A 17,176-nucleotide genomic window follows, 5' to 3' on the forward strand; every position below is an offset into this window, starting at 1 on the left:
CACCGGCGGCGGTTTATCAGGTCTTGGTAAAAGAAAAGAAAAATGAAACTGCCAGCGTACGTATACGATTGCCGCCAACTCAAACGTAGAAGGTGTCCAAAAGGAAATGCCACCATGAAATTGGTGTGTTTTGTGAGCAAGGGGAGCGAAAGCTACGTGCAGGACGTTGGATAATCTATCTACTATACCCATGCGAGGGAACTAGGGATGCCAGTGGGTAAGGTACCCAGTGGGCACACGAAGCCATATTCATACCCACTAGGAAAAATTGACCCATATTCATACCCACTACCCATCATGGTACAAAATTACGTCATACTCATACCCATTAACATTATGATAGACATGATCATTTGAATCGCAATAATAAGTACCAGCATAACAAATGTATCGAACCCAACATAATTTTATCACAGGTTCAACAATATTCAACATTAAATGGCAACGTCATGCCTTCAAATCACACAAAACATAGCATTGATTCTTAGGGTTAGCAAATAGCGAGAGCAAATTCATTTTATATGAGACATATAAATCCGGACCCACGTGTCATATATTAGCGGGTTCCCTATCGGGTAGCGGGTATGGGGGCAACAGAGAACATACCCACGCCCACCGTACCCGATGGGCATAACAAATGACCCAATAAAATACCCATGTGTATCAAAATCCGTCATACCCGTGCCCTAATAGGGTTTTTACTCATCGGGTTTCGGGTACCCATTGCCATCCCTAGAGGGAACTAGTTGTTTTATACATTCTAGTACCCATTTTCTGGCACATCAGAATTTATTATTACTTCCTCTGTTTTTTCTATCTTTATTAGATAATATAAAACTACTTTCATAATTTATAATTTACATATTATATTTCCACAAGGATTTTTTTAACAGGTGGAGGTGGTCAATAATAGTAGTAGTAGCTTGACTAACAACAAAGCTAACATGGCGTATAAAACTACAAATAAAAACGGATGAAGTACCCCTTGAACCATGTTATGTTAAAAGTTAGTTTAGAAACTCAAATTCTGAACCGAGGGGGTTAAAGGAGAAATTTGTTAGGTGTGACGGCGAGTTAGCTGAAAATTTTCGAGAATGTTTGGAAGTGAAGTATATTTTACAATTTCAATGCGATACAATGGTTTTGAATAATACCGTAGTATTTTATGTGATGAGGTGTCTGGTTGCAATTTTAAAAATTATGTTTTAAAAATTATGATAAACTAGTTAATATGATATTTTTGGAGTATTGAAAACTCCACTTCAACTCAAAGTTTTCATGGCACGATTAGCTTTTAACTGATATCATAATTTATAATGTTGTATTTAAAACAATGTTTTTTTAAAACATGATATTTTTGGAGCTGATAAAACTACGGTATTGTCATGATAATTATAAAACATAGTATTATAAAACTATGATTTTGAGAAACATGGTTGCTAAAGGCGGTGAGTGAGATCGTTTTCTCGCATGGAGGAAAAAAAAGTGCCCAACATATGTCTTCCTACGTGGCGCGTGACAGAGCTAGCTCCTGGACGACTGGCCCGTGGGGCCTGGGGCTGCGCCGCTGCGCTACGGGCACCCGGCGACGCCCACACGAAATCCACGGCTACCCCTCTATTTATACACACGACTCTTCAGCCCGTTCTCCTTCGCGCACCCCGCGCCTCGCCGGAGCTCCGCCGCCGCCGCTGTCCGATTCCGCAGCAGAGAAGCCACCAACACCGCCGCACGTCCGTGGATTGTCCTCAGATACGCCTCCCCGCGCCGCGTCTTCCTGAGGCCGAGGCTCCGACGCAGCCGAACCCGTGCATCCCACGGGTCCGGAGGAGGAAGAGGAGGAGGGAGGAGCTGCTGCTCGGCGGCCGCCCAGGACGAGCCTAAGGGATGAGGGCCGCGAGGCGGTTGGCCCGCGTGCGGCGGGAGGCGCTTGCCGCGTGCATGACGTGCCCGCTCTGCCGGGGACTTCTCAGGGAGGCCACCGCCGTAGCCCTGTGCCTCCACACATGTAAGTTCCCTCTCCTCTCTCCCTTCCTGGCCGTCTCTGTCCCGTTCGTTCGTTCGTTCGAGCTCTCTATCCGCGTCCGCGCTGGAGGCCGGCATGGTTTCCCCACCCGCGCCGCCCCCTCGTGGTCGCGGACTCGCGGGAGCTCATCTCCGCGCGTTTGCGTCCTTCGCTTTGGTGTCAGATTCTTCTTGTTCTCTCGTTCAGATTCTCCCGGCGATCGGGCTGGCGTCCGATGCGAGTTCTTTGGTCCCAGGAGGGTGGCGAACGCGCCGCCTTTCGCGTGGATTGTGGTCGTGCCTTTCGTCGCGCGCGTCCATCTCGTACGTGGTGGTGGTCACCTTCCGCCGCGTTCGCGTTTGCTTCCCCGTGGCCGGCGTTGCCGTTGCCCATTGGAGAGTAGGAGCTCATCGGGAGCCGGGGTTTCGTGCCCAGCGCTCCCGGTGATGGTTCTTCTTCCCACGTCGCCACGGTGCATCTAGTGTTCTCTCTGCTCGTTGTTGACGATCCCGAGGTGTCCCGTTGCGCCCCCCTTGATCTGCACGAGGTCCAAAAGGCGCGGGCTTTCTCCTGAACCGCGTCTGCTTTGTCGACGCTGAGGCGCTGAGCTACGCGCCAGCTGCCGCGGGAGCTACCCGGGACGGCCCCGAGCTCCCGTCTACGGCGCGCCCGCGTTCGGTTTCTCGCCACCGCTGTGTACCTTACCTCGTTCCAGTGTGCTCGGTTCTTGACATGCCTGTCTGCCGAGTTGGCAATGCTGCGAAGCAGCGGCACTCAGGCGGCTCCCAGCGTTCGGTTTCTCGCCACCGCTGTGTACCTTACCTCGTTCCAGTGTGCTCGGTTCTTCCCATGCCTGTCTGCCGAGTTGGCAATGCTGCGAAGCAGCGGCACTCAGGCGGCTCCCAGGTTTCATCAACGCCGCTGCAGGCTATTCGCTGTCTTGACTCGGAACAACCGTTGGGACGCCGGAAGCGTGCCGCAAGTTATCTTGGCCCTGAGCATACCCTCGGCGGTGACCGCCGGTGGCACACATCCTCGTGGTTCTGTCTCCCATTCACGATCCCTGACGGGGTGATCGAACAAGTTTCGGTGCATGGACGAACGCTTGCGGACCGCTGAGCTTTTAGTGCCATGGGAAAAGGCTGTAAAGCGGTGGCACTTGTTGCAGAATGTATGGGTGTCATGCATCGAGGCATTCTAGAAGCTTCCTGTCTGTTCGTTAACGGTCGGGAAGTTTAAGAAGGGTGCCATTCTGGCCTGCTTCTGATTAGAAACGTGGTCTCCGATCAGCTGGAGTACTCATGCTTATTATTGATAGAATGGGAATTGGATCTCAGTTGGATGCTGTGATCACTGCCTTCTAGTCCGTAGTATTTATTTGTTGAAGAGTTGGGACTTGTATAAGGAAATTAGTTGCAGTGTTCATGCTATATGGTTTGATCTGCAGTTCTGCAGCATTCTTTGATCGATAAAACATTTCTTGGTTTCATTGAATATATTAAGTCAGGCAATGCTGCTGCACCATGAATGTATCATAGATGTGAACCATGGTGGAACACATTACAGCACATATTCTAGATTTGTAGTAGCAACCAGAGACCAAAGGAAACACTTCACTGGGCAGGAGCTAGTCGCCGCACGGCAATCGTCGTTTCGGCTGCTTAACCTGCATCGTGTTGTGTTTTGCTCTCTTTGATTCCTCTATGTTGCTGAAATCCTTGCTGCGTTGTGCTAGCAGCTTCTTGTAATCTGTGGTTTGCCACAACATTATAGGCAGGAGTTTGCAGAGTTTGTGACAAACATTGCAAGTTACTAGTTACTGTGAAAGAAGTTCACGTGTTGCTACCGCTATCAGTTGCTTTAAACCTCTTTCTGAATCTGGTTTGTCTTATTAGAATTTCTCCTATTACTATGTCTCTGACAGTTTGCCGGGACTGCATTGTGGAGAAAATAAATGATGACGACGCTGACTGTTGCCCAGTCTGCAACATTGATCTTGGCTGCGATCCTGAAGAGAAACTCAGGTGAACTAGTTTTCTAACTTGTGAGTTTCTTCTGTAAAACATAGTTTCTCCTTTCTCCTTACCCCATTCTGGCAATGCTTTCTGCTTTTAACTTCTTGTACAAGCACAACCATTAAGATGAAGCATTAGTATGATGTGAAGTCCTATGCATCATGCTATTGCAAATGAATAGTAAAACTTCGTATCTCGAAAACTTCTCTGACAAATTCGGCCAGTAATGGCACCAAGATCGAGGGATGGTCAAAGTGCAGAGAAAGTATTACAGAGAATATCGTAATGGATAAAGCTCATATGTAGTTCTTTTTGCCTAGGATACATGCAATTCAGAGTTTCAGACAAGTGAGCTCTGTCATAACTATAGCTTGGACTTTTAGGTTTAACGTTTAGAGTACTTGGAGTATAAAGGTTAACTTTTCTTCTACAGTGTTGTTTCCTTTTAAATCGCATATTCGCATATAACATTTATTGAAGCAGTGTTTAGTCCGTGTTCTATTAATAGTTTGACTATGACATGCTCTGTTGTTGGCATATAATATCTGATTGAAAACCATTTCTTATGCTCATGCTCACTGCCTATGTTTTGCACTGTAGTTTTTTTCGAATATTTTTTTTGTCTCAAGTGCCCCCTTTTTTATTGAGTGAAACAGAATTTTTGGCCATAGCGCTGCAGCTTCTTATATATGTCTAGTGCATCGACTGATCAACTATGAATTGGTGCTACCTAACCATGATCATTTTCTTGTTTGAAGGCCTGACCACAACCTTCAAGATATCAGGAATAAGGTATTTCCAATTAAAAAGATAAATGCTGATTCTCCAAAGTCTCTAACAACATTGCCAGCAAAGAGAAAACAAAGGTCCCTTTCTTCCTTGGTGGTTGACACTCCAAGGAGCGTAGTAAAGCGGACTGGTTTGACTGGAAAGAGAACCAAAGCTAAAAGAAAGACAGTAGCTTCTAGTGCAGCTTCTCCCATCAATAATGGAACCATGCAATTACCAACTAAATTTGAAAATCGAGATCAGAAGACTGATAAAAGTTGTGCATCACAATCTACCAATGTAGCATCAGCTGCAAACAAAACTGAAAATCAAGATCTAAAGAAGACCAGGAAAACTTCGGCAAAACAGTCGACCAGGGCAGCAACATCAGCAAACAGAAAACAGGTAAATATGATGAACAATCTGATATCAGTACCATCACATTATTTCATGTCAAAGTTACGTGTCTCTTTTAAAAATGGCTTGTTCTGACACATCATTATGCCGCAAAACAGCAAAATACAGATGTAGATGTTTCAAGTAAACCATCTTCTGAAAATAGAAAGAATGGCACGACAGCTGACAAGGATGAGCTCCGTAAGTATTCAAAAATACCTAGGTCAACTCCCAAAATCCATGCTGTCAATGAAGAGCAAATAAAAAAGAAAGAGGACGAACTCCCTACAAGGAAAGCAGAGGCAGACAACAAAGTGGTTATTCCTGGGACAACTGTGAGAGAACATTCAAATAACTCAAATCTTAAAGAGAAAGATAACGGCAGTTCTCCAGAATCTTCACCATTGAAAGACAAAACAACAGCAGACGATGATTCGTACCAATGTTTGCTTGGTTCTGCAAGCGATGTGCGTGATCCAATAACTACTCCGGTGTGGTTCTTGTTAATTTCTTTGCCTAACCAGTAAGTATTCATAATGAACTGTTGCATTCTTAGAAGCTGAGGAAAGTCGTTTTTTAAGTATTCATAATGAACTAATGATTGTGATGATAACCATATGTCATTTTTGAGTTTTTAGTCAAAACGCTAACTGGTTTTCAGGAAAGAAGATCCACAACTGCCTCAGTTATCAAAGAGTTACATGAGAATCAAGTGAGTTCCATTTAGTCCTGTAATTTCATTTGACTGTTATCATGCTCGGAAGCTCTTGTTCATAGTTTAGAGTTGTCCAATTCTTTGCCCAATCAGTCTGCTCCAGGCTGTTCAATGTACATGGCCGTAGTAATGTTACCATCTCCGCATCTCCTGATTAGTTTGAGCTCTGGTATATTTGTTCAACGTACCGGGGCGCAGATATGTTATGAACTTCTTTGGACCATTCTTAACTTGTTATGTGTGCACTGAGATTTTTTTCCCTCAGTACTAAGGCGTGTTCTGTTCCCTGACATTTATTTCTTTTCACTGGTTTAATTTTTTGTCTTTGTTTCAGAGACCGCAGTTTGCAGATTTCTTCTGTACAGAGGTACATCATGAAGAAGCTGGATCTAGCTAATGAAAACGAGGTGATTACTCAGATGTCGCTACACTTCCATTTTTGCTAGTACCAGAACAAAAGGCTCGGCTGCCCACTTACTGACTTGCCGGTCACAATAAGACCAACCATGCAAATGTGAAAGACCACTAGTAATATATTTAGTTAGTTTTAGAGTAGCCCTGCCATGGATAGAGACACATTTTAACTTTTGCATGGCGGCATCTGATTGAGTAGTTCTTATTCTTTGCCCTGCAGAACTAGTGCAGGTTTTACCAATGCCAATGCAGACCATGTGTTGCCTTTTGATCTAATCCTAGATGAATATGGCGCTAAACGCCTCCTCAAGCGCTCTTCTCTTGCTCAATTCAGCAGTCCATCCGCCAGCCCGTGCTGCTCGCTCTGCGCGTAGTCTCCTGGTCTCCTCGTCGTCTCCTTGCAGGGGATCCGACCCACTGCCGATTAGTTGGGGCGCCATACCTGTGGGGCGGGGCTGAGCCACTCCCCCAAGAACAGCGGCAGGTGCATACTGGCCCTGAACTCCTGCCCCGCCACTAATACCCTGAGAACTCCCAGCAGCCTGTTACAGATTGCAAGAGCACCAAGTGTTGGCATTTACACCAACACAGCATCAATGCATCAACATCTCAAGAAAAAAATAGTACTCCCTCTCGTTCCAAATTCTAAGCCGCTTTGACTTTTTCGCTACATCCATTCTGTTATGCATCTAGAATTCTATATATATAGCAAATTCTTGCGTACCCTAAAACTCAATTGCCCCTTTGACCACTAAATCACCACTCCTGCATAATTAATTTTATTTTCTAGTGCAAAGCATACATCCACATCCAATACTGTGATTATGATCACAATTTCCAATAGAACATGTTGATAAGATGTCAAGGTGATAAATCTGAAAGCTGTCACTTCATGATTCAGCATTTCATCACTACCATATCCTCATGATGTTTACTAGAAGTTTGCCTGGTTGACATGCTAAATACTAGTGCCAAATATTTCCGATGCAAGTAACTTACCAGTAACACCAGCATGATGGGATTGCTCGTGTACTTACACAACCAGCTATCAGACTATCGGATTTCTAAGCTAAAGAAAACCCATATTTTATAACCTTCACAGTTAATTTACTAAGGAAACATATATCTCGAAGATATCTACTGACCGTATCATTGGCCTCGGCCTTTACGGGGTTCATCCTGCTTGCTTTAAGTGCTGCCGCAAGATCTTCTGCCTACAAAGGAACACACTATTATTACATGGAAGATAAATTTTCTCAATCAGATATATGGGTATGTCAAATGTTAGAGTAAAACATTTCAACAGGAATTTTGGTACTCCATAAGACTATAACACGGATCATGACAAAACACACCCTTTTAGCTCTGGACAAGTATATCTGCTCCGCATTTTCCTGTTGGTATCTTGCAATTTTTGCTTCAATCTCCTCGACATCTATCCCTTCGATCAGGTTGAAAGCTTGACAAGAAAATTCAAACCTGCTAAGTTTTTTCCCAACTGTATAATTCAAGAATAATAGATTAACGAACATGGGAAACAACTCACTCATATCCTCAACTTCTTCCAGATAATCGTTGTAGTCCTTCAGAGTAGGGAAGTGTTCCTGCGTCTTGTTGAATCTGAACCCAAATCCATACAAATAATGGACGTTAGCAGCTTGATAGAAAAGAATCCCTTTTCTCAGAGAGATTGCTTAAGGGTGTGGAGCGCACATGCTGGCTATCCTGCGGCGGAGGGTCATCTCCTTCGCCCACGCGTTACCCCCGCCGCCTGACACCATCACCATCTGACGGGTCGGCGGAGTCGAACGCCACCGCGACGCCGTCAACGAAGGACGAGAGGAGGACGCCGCCGCTCGCGGCCGCAGGGCAGGCGCCGCCGGAGGCTTCCTCTCGAGGATGGAGCTGGAGGGCCCGTGGGGCTCGAAGAGGAGGCGGTCGTCGGAGCGGAGCCCCCGGACGATGGCGTCCGCGAAGTCGTCGGCCGCCGGGGCCTCGGACTCGGTGGACTGGCTGTCGGACGCGCAGTCCACGTGGCGCGTCGTCCGCGCCGAGGAGTTGGCGAAGGACGACTCCCCGGAGTCCAGGAAGAGGGACGCGATGGTCTTGGCCAGGGGCGGATCTGCGCGAGAGGAGGCAGAGACGGTGAGCGGAGCGGGCGAGCGGCGGCTGGACGCGACGCGGGCACGCGGCTACTGGCTGGCGGCTGGCGGAGTGGAGGCGGAGACGCGGCTGGGCCTATTCGCTCGCTTGTACTGGGCCGCCCCTGCCAATGCTGCAAAACTCGAACAGGCCCGACCGCCCGACGGATTGTGTTGTCCTGTCCCCTGCAACTGCAAATTAGTCTTTTTTGTCATCTATTTCGCGTTCCTTCTGCGTATCAATTTCAGTTGGAAATCTCCTAGAGACCTAGAGAGTAACCATGGACTGATGACGTCCATATACTTGAACCCCTTAGTATCTTTCCTGTTCTTCTTTGCACTAGTGCTTCGAGTTCATGCAAAGAAGAAGGCACTAGTGATTCTGGTGTAGACGACAGGGATTCCGATTGATCCCGTCCTATTCTCTGATCCCTGTAAACCAACTGCAGGTGGAGATCATCTGCCACGGCGAGCCAATCTGCCCCTCGAGCACGCTGCATGGGCTGATGGAACTGTGGCATCGTAGACAGCCGGCAGAGCCCGTGGAGGCATTGGTGGGTGCGCCAGCCAAGGAGTTCGTCATAGAGCTGGGCTTCCGTCGCCGCCGCCACCCTTATTTGGCGCCCGGCACCGTCGCGGTGCCTCCGGAGCCCTCCTGATCAGCTTGCAAGGGTGGCTCCGCTCCGCTGTGGAGCCTGAGCTGCACTCTTCCGTCCGTCGTCCGCTCTTGTCCTCGGTCCTCCATCCCCAACCAGTTTAGCCGTGTATGATAAAACAGTTTTCTTTTACTCATTTCAGACTTTTCTTTTACTCATTTTATGTATACAAGCGAGGCGGCTTTTGTTCTGACTTTTCCTTGTGCCAAGCAAAGCCGACGCAGCGGTGTTGACTTTGACCATCTGTTGTTGAAGCCCGGATACCATAAGCGTACTAGTTAGCTACCAAAACCAGCTTTTAGTGGATTTAAACACCTCAGTTAACCAAGTTTTTAGTGATGCCGTCGCAGCTGAGATTTGCTGGGTTAGATGTTAGCCTATGAAACAACTGTTGCCCTGACGACAAGCTGTTCGTTTGTGCAGGATAGAGAAATTCAGCAAAACCAGGACAATAGTACGTACGTATTGCTGCTAGTAGATCGAAATATCAGAGCGTTGATGCATTAGAGGCTATAGTATAGAGAGATGATCAGCCAGTATTGAATCAGCCTTTTGCCTGTAAAACTGTTTACAAAAAGTGAATAGCATTTGAAAATGGAATCCCACCACCCTTTCGCCTCTGGAATTATGCAGAAGGAACGAACTCGGAGATTTGACTTGTAATTGCTGCTCAGAAATAGATAACCGTCACAGCAAGCAAAATGTCCGATGACACAACTAACTGCTACAGTACATAAGAACGAATAACAGCATGACGAATAACTGCACAGAACTACAGACGAGAACACAAGTTTACCAGTGAGGCCATGACATGATACTTCATAGAGATACAGTGAAGGTCCAAGGTGCTGGACATGCACTGCAGGGTAGTAGAAGGACGGATCTATGCAAGTCAGATCTTGAAGCATCGAAACTAGAATGTGCGCGATATCGCAGTTGTCTTTCTGAACAAATATAGATCTTTACACACCCACAACCAATATCAGACATCATCGTGATGGTAATTACAAGGAAAATTGCTACTGTCTGCAAGCAATAACATCAAGATTGATGAATGACACCGCCCAGCTGCGCGAATGAATCAAACGATGCGGACATAGGTGGGCAAGATGGGCCCGGCTGCCACCAGCCCGTCCCCGGCGGCCTCCTGCTCCGTGAGGAAGAGGTCGTCGGTGGTCCTGAGCGCGGCGTGCGCGCCGACCAGCGCGCCCCCGACCATGACGGAGCCCACGACGTTCCAGCCGACGCTGGTGAAGAGCAAGGCGACGACGGTGACCCCGCAGAGCGCGGCGAGCACGGTCCCGTCGTCGAACTCCGTCCCCAGGACCCTGAGCGGCTGGTTCACCCGCGCCCGCGCGAAGTAGAGGAAGAACCAGGCGGCGCAGAGGAGGACGAGCGCGAGCAGCGTGCCGGGGTGCCAGAGCAGCGAGGCCGCCACGGCGGCGAGCACGGCCAGCGCGTAGTTGGCGCGGAAGTAGGCGGCGTTGCGGCGCGTCCGGGCGAGCGCCTCCCCGAGCGACGGTGGCCTGGAGAAGGCCGCCGCGCGGAAGACCTCGGCCCAGGGCCGGCGCGCCGCCATCAGCGCCTGGCCCTGCTCGCGGAGCCGCGCGACGAGCTCGCCCGCCTTGGCCAGCGGAGACGGCGGCGCCGTGGGGTCCTGGACCGGGGCGTTGGTGGAGACCTGCGGCGTGGGAGGGTTGGTGGCGGGGTACGACGACGGGGGCGCGGGGTAGGTCGGGATCCTGGCGTAGCCGGCGCTGCCCCCGGAGGAGGCCGGCGCCGGGTAGGTGTATCCGCCGCCGACGGGGGTGGAAGAGGCCGGCGCCACGTAAGCGGGGCCTGAGCCGGACATGACGGGGGCGGAGGAGGGAGTAGAGGGCTGGGCGGCGGTGGAGTTGCGCATGATTGCGGCCTTGCGGGGAGATCGGATTTGAAGGAGGGAGAAGTTGGGGAAAGGTCGGGGAGGGAAGAAGAATAGGACGCGTCCACGCACGCTTCGCTGGTTCTGGTTGAGGAGATTTGAGTCCTTGGCTTTACGAAACGGGCCACGTCCACGATCCGCCCGTCGCTGGGCGGGCTCTATTTGTGGGGAGGAAACTGGATTTGCTTCGTGGCAAAGCACCCGTTGGTACACGGATCCCAAATCGTGTTGACATCATAATCATTTGGTCTAATCTATACTACTCTATTAAGAAGCTAACAAGTGCGTCCACACCTCCGTGCCCCCGCCTCGCCTCTGTCTTCCGTCTGCGATGCCCTCGCCCCCGAGCCGCCGAGTCAAGCGTCGTCCTTCCCCTCTCTCACCCCGTGTCCACTCCCTTCCTCTGTCTCTACGCTTTGCGCCCTCACCGTCTCCCCATCCGCCTCTGCTCCATGTGTCCTCGCCTCCTAGACCAGCCTACACCGCTCCACCACGACATGGTCGCCGCCTCTCCTCCCACCTCCTCATCTCCCATTCCTCCCAGCGGAATCGATGGTGACACGGATGGGATTGGTTGCGGTGCCGCCCGATGCGCTGCTCCTCGCCCACGCTCGTGCAACCCCCAACCGCGACGGCAGATCCTCATCAACACACACCCAATGGCGCCTCCACCTCTCTGGGTTCCCTCCACTCCTCTGCACCGCAGTGGCGATGGAGTCCCCCGACGTGTGTGGCGGTTGGCACCACCTGGTTCTCTTCCCCCTAGGTCGGCCATTTCTCCTACTCCTAAATCGGACAACGCGCCTGCACCCCCCCATATCAGTCCTCGCCCCCCGCCCACCATCCTCAACAGATCTGTCGCTACCTCCAGTCCCGCGAGCTATCCTTCCTTCGAGCCATCATCGCGCTACTCATCAATTTCACAAAACCCTAGGCCTCAAGCCACCAACCAGCACTCCATACACGGCGACGCCGATGTCAGCCATCTTTGGGCGGCCCTCTGGTCGAAGAACACTCTCAGGCAAGGCAGCTGCCTCGAAGGAACCAGCTGCCGCGGTGGAGGAACCAGCGACCACCGCAACCGAATTGGCAGGGGCATCCAATCCATCTCTTGTCATGGCGGTAGCCGCTAGAGATGTCTCGTGCAGTCCCGCGCTCGCCACCAATCTTTCCCGCTTCTCCTGTCACGTCCGCAGCGTCTCCTCTTGTCTCTCCCGGCGTCGGAACTGGGCAAGGCGTTGCGGTGGTCGTCGAGCCTGGCGCTGCTCCACGTGTGTCGTGTTGGTGGTGTCCGCCGCGATGGGGCTCACCGCCTAGGCCGTGCAGTACTACCGCCTTGTGTTCACAGGGTCAATTTGTGGGCCATCGACAACCAAGCTCCACTTCTGGTTTTGTGTCCCCTGTAAGATCAAATGGTGCAAATTAGCACTACATAAGACTTATCCTAAATTCTCTGGATACTCAGGTTTGATTTATCTTATTTTCAGCCACCACAAACATTCCTTTCAACCATGGAGTATGTGAAGGAGGCTCCACGTGTGATGCCAGTTATAGAGGCATAGAGCCATTGGTTAGTTCCTGGGCTCTGGTGGATGAATGAATAAGAGCACAACAGCTGCAGGTAGGCTGAACTGAGGAACATGTTAGTTCTAGAATTCTGATCTCAAGCTACTGAACTACTAGAATGGAAAGTGTGGTGTAGAATTCTGCAATACCATCATCATATCCTGGCTATCGGTGGGTAGGAGGCTGGCAACGGACCTCTACATAGCGAGTACTCCAGTGTGGTCTTGTATTGATTCTGTCTATAGATCAAACTCTATTTTCTGGAAAGGCCTGGCACCCTTTTTTCTACAGCAACACCTTAGAAGACTCTTTGCCGTGCTCGGGAGAAAGACAAGATGCCCTGTCATTGGCATTTCTACAATTATATCTGCATGAGGGGATATAGGAAACACTTTGCTCATCTACCATCTCTATTATTATGCTTGTGATGTACTGCCTATACTATGCTAACATGACATGGCCAAGCTATCATCCTTCCCTTGTTCCCTCTGACATGCGACAACCCATCCCATGGTCAATTCTGTGCTTGCTTGATTATTTGAGATAAAATAAATTTGGCTGAAAACATTACTGAGATACAAAGGAGGATGTTCTAGAATCAAGAGGGAGGGTGGTGGGTGATATGCTATTATTGTTTTCTTTACTTCACTAATATCGTACACATGTGTGTGTGGTTGATTGGCAAACTAGCTCTAGAAATGTTTGTGAGGAAAAAAGCTAGAAAAGCACAAAATAAAGATCATTGTTTACACCTGTTGCTGCTGAAAATTTTCTTTTTTTGTTCAATGATGGGATTGATATGTCTCATGAGTATGTGGCATAAAATCATTTATAGACTAAAGATTTGCATTGCTTTTCAATTTTTTTGAGAAACATGTACCTGATATTTTCGATACCTTGTATTAAATTTAGCTCTTTATTTTATTGCTAATTTATGTTTCCTTTTTTCTTGACAGCTTATATTTGGTTGAACTATTGATTTGGTGTATGCCAGATATCTCCAGTTTAGCTCTCAAATGTGATTAATTATCAATGATCAACCTGGGCAACAACATGAAGTGTTAGATGACAACATCCATGGTCATAGAGAAAACATATACAGATAAGGGTGAACTTTTGGTATTCTACGGGAGCTGATAATGAAAATATAACTAGCTGGATGAAGCGCCTTGAGATTGTAGAAGATTCTGCAAAAGGTTTGTGGTCTGCTTGTTTCACAATTCACTACGTATTTTTTAAGGAAACATGAGGGGTAGCCTCCTACTGTTTATTATATAGACTAATAATAGAAGACAAGTATGTGTGCAAGCAATAGGTAGCCATTATAAGAGGGAAATATTTTTTCTTCGCTCTATGGATAACCAGAGAGAACTCTGATTCAGAATGTGAATGGGCAAAAATCAGGTATATAGTATCTGAGACATGTAGCTTTTGCATATGCTTGTGTTTCAGCTTGCTTCAGTGTTCATGTGAGAGGTTTAGAGTACATTCATCTGCTAGAATCATCATTTTTGTGCCTCGGACTTTGACTAATGAATCTTTTGAAACAAGAATTAATTAAGTGTTAAAGGAGCTTAGATAAATTTATAATACAAATTTAAGACTACACAGTCTATATGGCTCGCAGATGCCTGCACAGGTTTCAAATACACGTATATTAGTCTGTGATTTGGTGCTCGCGAACACTATGGACGTCAGCCACTTCGGCTACTTCCAGCGCAGCGCCGCCCGCGAGTTCATCGTTTTCGTTGCCCGCACCGTCGCTCAACGCACCCAGCCAGGCCAACGGCAGTCCGTCCAGCACGAAGGTAACCTCAGATCTGATCGGCTTTCGGATCTCTATAAGATCTATGGTTCGTACTAAATTGTCCACGGGCAACCTTCGGCTATAGATCCGCAGGTGTTTTGATGGCCATCAAAGAGTAGTGAGATTGTTTGTGCTGCGTGTGAGGAAAATAATGTTGTCTGTTGGTTCATCTAATGTGTGCAACTGATCTTACTATTGCTGAAGTTGTTTTTGGTCATCTGAAGAAAATTCGAGCAACGCTTGAACCAATTGCGCTTGCATCTTGCAGTAGCTGCTAGGCGACCATAACATTATGGCTGGCCCTGTTTGCTTTAGAGATATTGAATACTTTTTTGCTATTCATTTCCACTCGCTGTTGTGACGTACAATCTCTTTTCATTTCAGAATACAAGGTCCACTCCCACAATAGAAATGGGCTTTGTGCAGTTGCATTCATGGATGATCATTATCCTGTACAGAGTGCATTTTCTCTTCTGAATCAGGTACCATTCGTTATCCACTAGACTCCCACTTGCCTTTGCTTTTGGTTTAAGCTCAGGTTACCAATTGTAAGCTGTAGCCAGTCACTTTTCATCCTGTTCAGTTAAAAGTTCGTTTTTCTGAACACAGTGTCTCATAAGATTGTTAGTATAACAATAGATTTGTATGAATGACACTATTAGTTTGCTGCCTGCTAGCATACAACATACTATGTAGTTGCAGTTGCACTCAACACAACTACAATGTTCTGTGCACTGGACATTGGCAATGCCAAAACTGTTTGCTCCTCCCTAGATGTCTATTGGTTGTGTTAGCTTCAAATAATTAGTTGTGTCTGCATACAACTAATGGAATCTTTTTAGATAACACAATTTATGCTTTCTATATTCAAGAGATTAGTTTTCTAGGGAGATATCTCTTTATGGTTTCAGTTTTTGTGGTTTTACACATCCCTTAACCGGAATGATTTAGAAATTTAGTTGTATTTTGCAGAGAAAATTCTCTCAGCTTTCCTTTTTTGGGGCATGGTTTATCATTAAAATGTTGACAACTTTATTTACAACTATGGAGATGCTAGATAAAAATGTCGACAACTTTATTGCTATTGTCAAGTAGTTCACCTGGATCAACACGCCTTGAATATAAGCATGGCGAAGCGCGCCTATCTTGTCAAACAGTTATAGCATGCTACCGAGGAAGGCCACATGTCCATATGTGGTCGTTTGTCATCATTTTTCATTTGATTTGGTGCCTCCATGGTCTATGTATGGATGTCATATTTCTCATGACATGATCATTGGTAGCTTAGCCCTATTGTTCATTTGACCATAGTACTCAGCAGTTAAGTCTGTAATATTTTAGTTATTATTTGTTACTGACACATGTTATTTTTCCTTACCATATTGTTACTTGGTGATGGAGTAAATGATGCCCGTGCTCCAAAGAAAGTTGATATTAGTATACCAGTTGTTGATGTCATTGATGCAACCAGGATTGCTTCTGATTTTGTCATGACAAAACCTAGCTTTAATGTGATAATTAGTGTTGTTCTTACCAGCCGAACAATTTTCCAAATGATGAAGAACTACATTGTATGTCAGAAAGAAACCTACTAAAATAGATTTCCAAAAAAATAGTTACTTTCTTTGATCCACCTTCACTGTTGCAGTCTATGCTATTTTCATTACAATATGTGGTGTGGTATGTTTTCTTGGCTTGTTCTTTAAAACTAGAAGTTGTACAACTTTTTATATTAGCCTTCTTTGGCTACAGTTGTTTTGTAACTTTTTGTTGCTTAGTTATGTAAAATTTGTTTGTGTATTTATTTGAGTACTCATTTTGGTTGTTATTTAATTAGGTTTAGTTGATTTTGTTACGTAACAAGTTAATTAGAACCACACATTTAATAAGATTCATCTTAGATCCTTAAAGTTTTGTGAATAATCTGTCATTATTGCATTTGTCTGCTCAGTGTTTAACGACTACTCCATCTGTCCCAAGTTAAAATTTGTTTTAAATAATTACTAAATCCATACAATACAGGCGTATGGTTTAAATTTATTATCATCTATTTGATTATAGACATAAAACTCAAGAGCTATTGTATGCCGTTGCAACGCACGTGCACCCAACTAGTCTACCACAAACAAGGCCTAAAGAATCTAAACACGCCCGTGCTACCAAACAAGATGGAATTCGTACGTCATGGTGCCCTTATATATGCATGCTACATGCAGCCAGATATACACGTGGGGACGAGGAAGGCAACAATATATTACTAGCTCCATTCGTATCGTCGTTTGGAGTTGATATCATCTCTCTGAAGCGATCCAATTTTTATAACGAAGAAACATAAGCAAATCAAGAGGGCACCATTCAATTCCTCCACGTCTTCACAAACCCAAAGATCTCGGTAATTTTTCTCAGCAGTTCACCATTACCAATTAAGAGGTTACACATTTGTAGAGACAACCGGTAAACATACGGTATATACACACTATTTCCAACGCTTTGCTTCTAACTAATCATGCATATATATAATAAAGGGGAAAAGGCCACCATATAAGTTATGTATCCTATGTGTCCCATAAAAAAATTTAAGTGACATTCCTACTTAATTTCTGATAAGATAAAAAAAATTTAAATTTTGATAATTATATATTAGAAAATATTGATATCTACGGTATTTAATTATTAACATTGTATAATTGTAGCGTATATTTTTGTAATAAACGTATTTAAACATACATAACTACTCTCTACTAATGAGCCTAGTTAAATTTAAGAATGTTT

General features: G+C 46.4%; 3 protein-coding genes across 3 annotated transcripts; 1 reads left to right on the top strand and 2 right to left on the bottom strand.

Annotated features, from left to right (window-relative positions):
• The first annotated feature begins 1,869 nt into the window (after positions 1-1,869).
• Positions 1,870-9,279, top strand: LOC100285109 (uncharacterized). Its single transcript, NM_001367334.1, has 7 exons — positions 1,870-2,008; positions 3,930-4,029; positions 4,779-5,193; positions 5,304-5,707; positions 5,846-5,896; positions 6,234-6,306; positions 8,904-9,279. The coding sequence occupies exons 1-7, from the start codon at positions 1,888-1,890 to the stop codon at positions 9,111-9,113; spliced, it is 1,374 nt and encodes a 457-aa protein (NP_001354263.1). The 5' UTR covers positions 1,870-1,887; the 3' UTR covers positions 9,114-9,279.
• LOC100284506 (CDK-activating kinase assembly factor MAT1 family protein) lies at positions 6,351-8,371 on the bottom strand. The gene is made up of 5 exons (NM_001157401.2): positions 8,027-8,371; positions 7,860-7,933; positions 7,669-7,772; positions 7,459-7,527; positions 6,351-6,855 (listed from the first exon to the last, which is right to left on the bottom strand). The coding sequence occupies exons 1-5, from the start codon at positions 8,098-8,100 to the stop codon at positions 6,592-6,594; spliced, it is 585 nt and encodes a 194-aa protein (NP_001150873.1). The 5' UTR covers positions 8,101-8,371; the 3' UTR covers positions 6,351-6,591.
• Positions 9,280-10,029: 750 nt separating the features above from the next.
• Positions 10,030-11,140, bottom strand: LOC100283796 (prenylated Rab receptor 2). Its single transcript, NM_001156695.2, has one exon. The coding sequence runs from the start codon at positions 11,011-11,013 to the stop codon at positions 10,192-10,194; it is 822 nt and encodes a 273-aa protein (NP_001150167.2). The 5' UTR covers positions 11,014-11,140; the 3' UTR covers positions 10,030-10,191.
• Between the last annotated feature and the right edge of the window lie 6,036 nt (positions 11,141-17,176).

The sequence above is a fragment of the Zea mays genome, chromosome 5, assembly GCF_902167145.1.
Source record: "Zea mays cultivar B73 chromosome 5, Zm-B73-REFERENCE-NAM-5.0, whole genome shotgun sequence".
NCBI lineage: Eukaryota > Viridiplantae > Streptophyta > Magnoliopsida > Poales > Poaceae > Zea > Zea mays.

Bases quoted from the DNA above. Each gene is read 5' to 3' on its own strand.
- LOC100285109 (NM_001367334.1), top strand. From the start codon at position 1,888: ATGAGGGCCGCGAGGCGGTTGGCCCGCGTGCGGCGGGAGGCGCTTGCC. The intron at 5,897-6,233 runs GTGAGTTCCATT...TCTTTGTTTCAG, and splicing joins AAGAGTTACATGAGAATCAA to AGACCGCAGTTTGCAGATTT. The intron at 6,307-8,903 runs GTGATTACTCAG...AACCAACTGCAG, and splicing joins ATCTAGCTAATGAAAACGAG to GTGGAGATCATCTGCCACGG.
- LOC100284506 (NM_001157401.2), bottom strand. From the start codon at position 8,100: ATGGTGATGGTGTCAGGCGGCGGGGGTAACGCGTGGGCGAAGGAGATG. The intron at 7,773-7,859 runs GTGAGTTGTTTC...TTTCTTGTCAAG, and splicing joins GGAAGAAGTTGAGGATATGA to CTTTCAACCTGATCGAAGGG. The intron at 6,856-7,458 runs GTCAGTAGATAT...AATCTGTAACAG, and splicing joins AGGCCGAGGCCAATGATACG to GCTGCTGGGAGTTCTCAGGG.
- LOC100283796 (NM_001156695.2), bottom strand. From the start codon at position 11,013: ATGCGCAACTCCACCGCCGCCCAGCCCTCTACTCCCTCCTCCGCCCCC.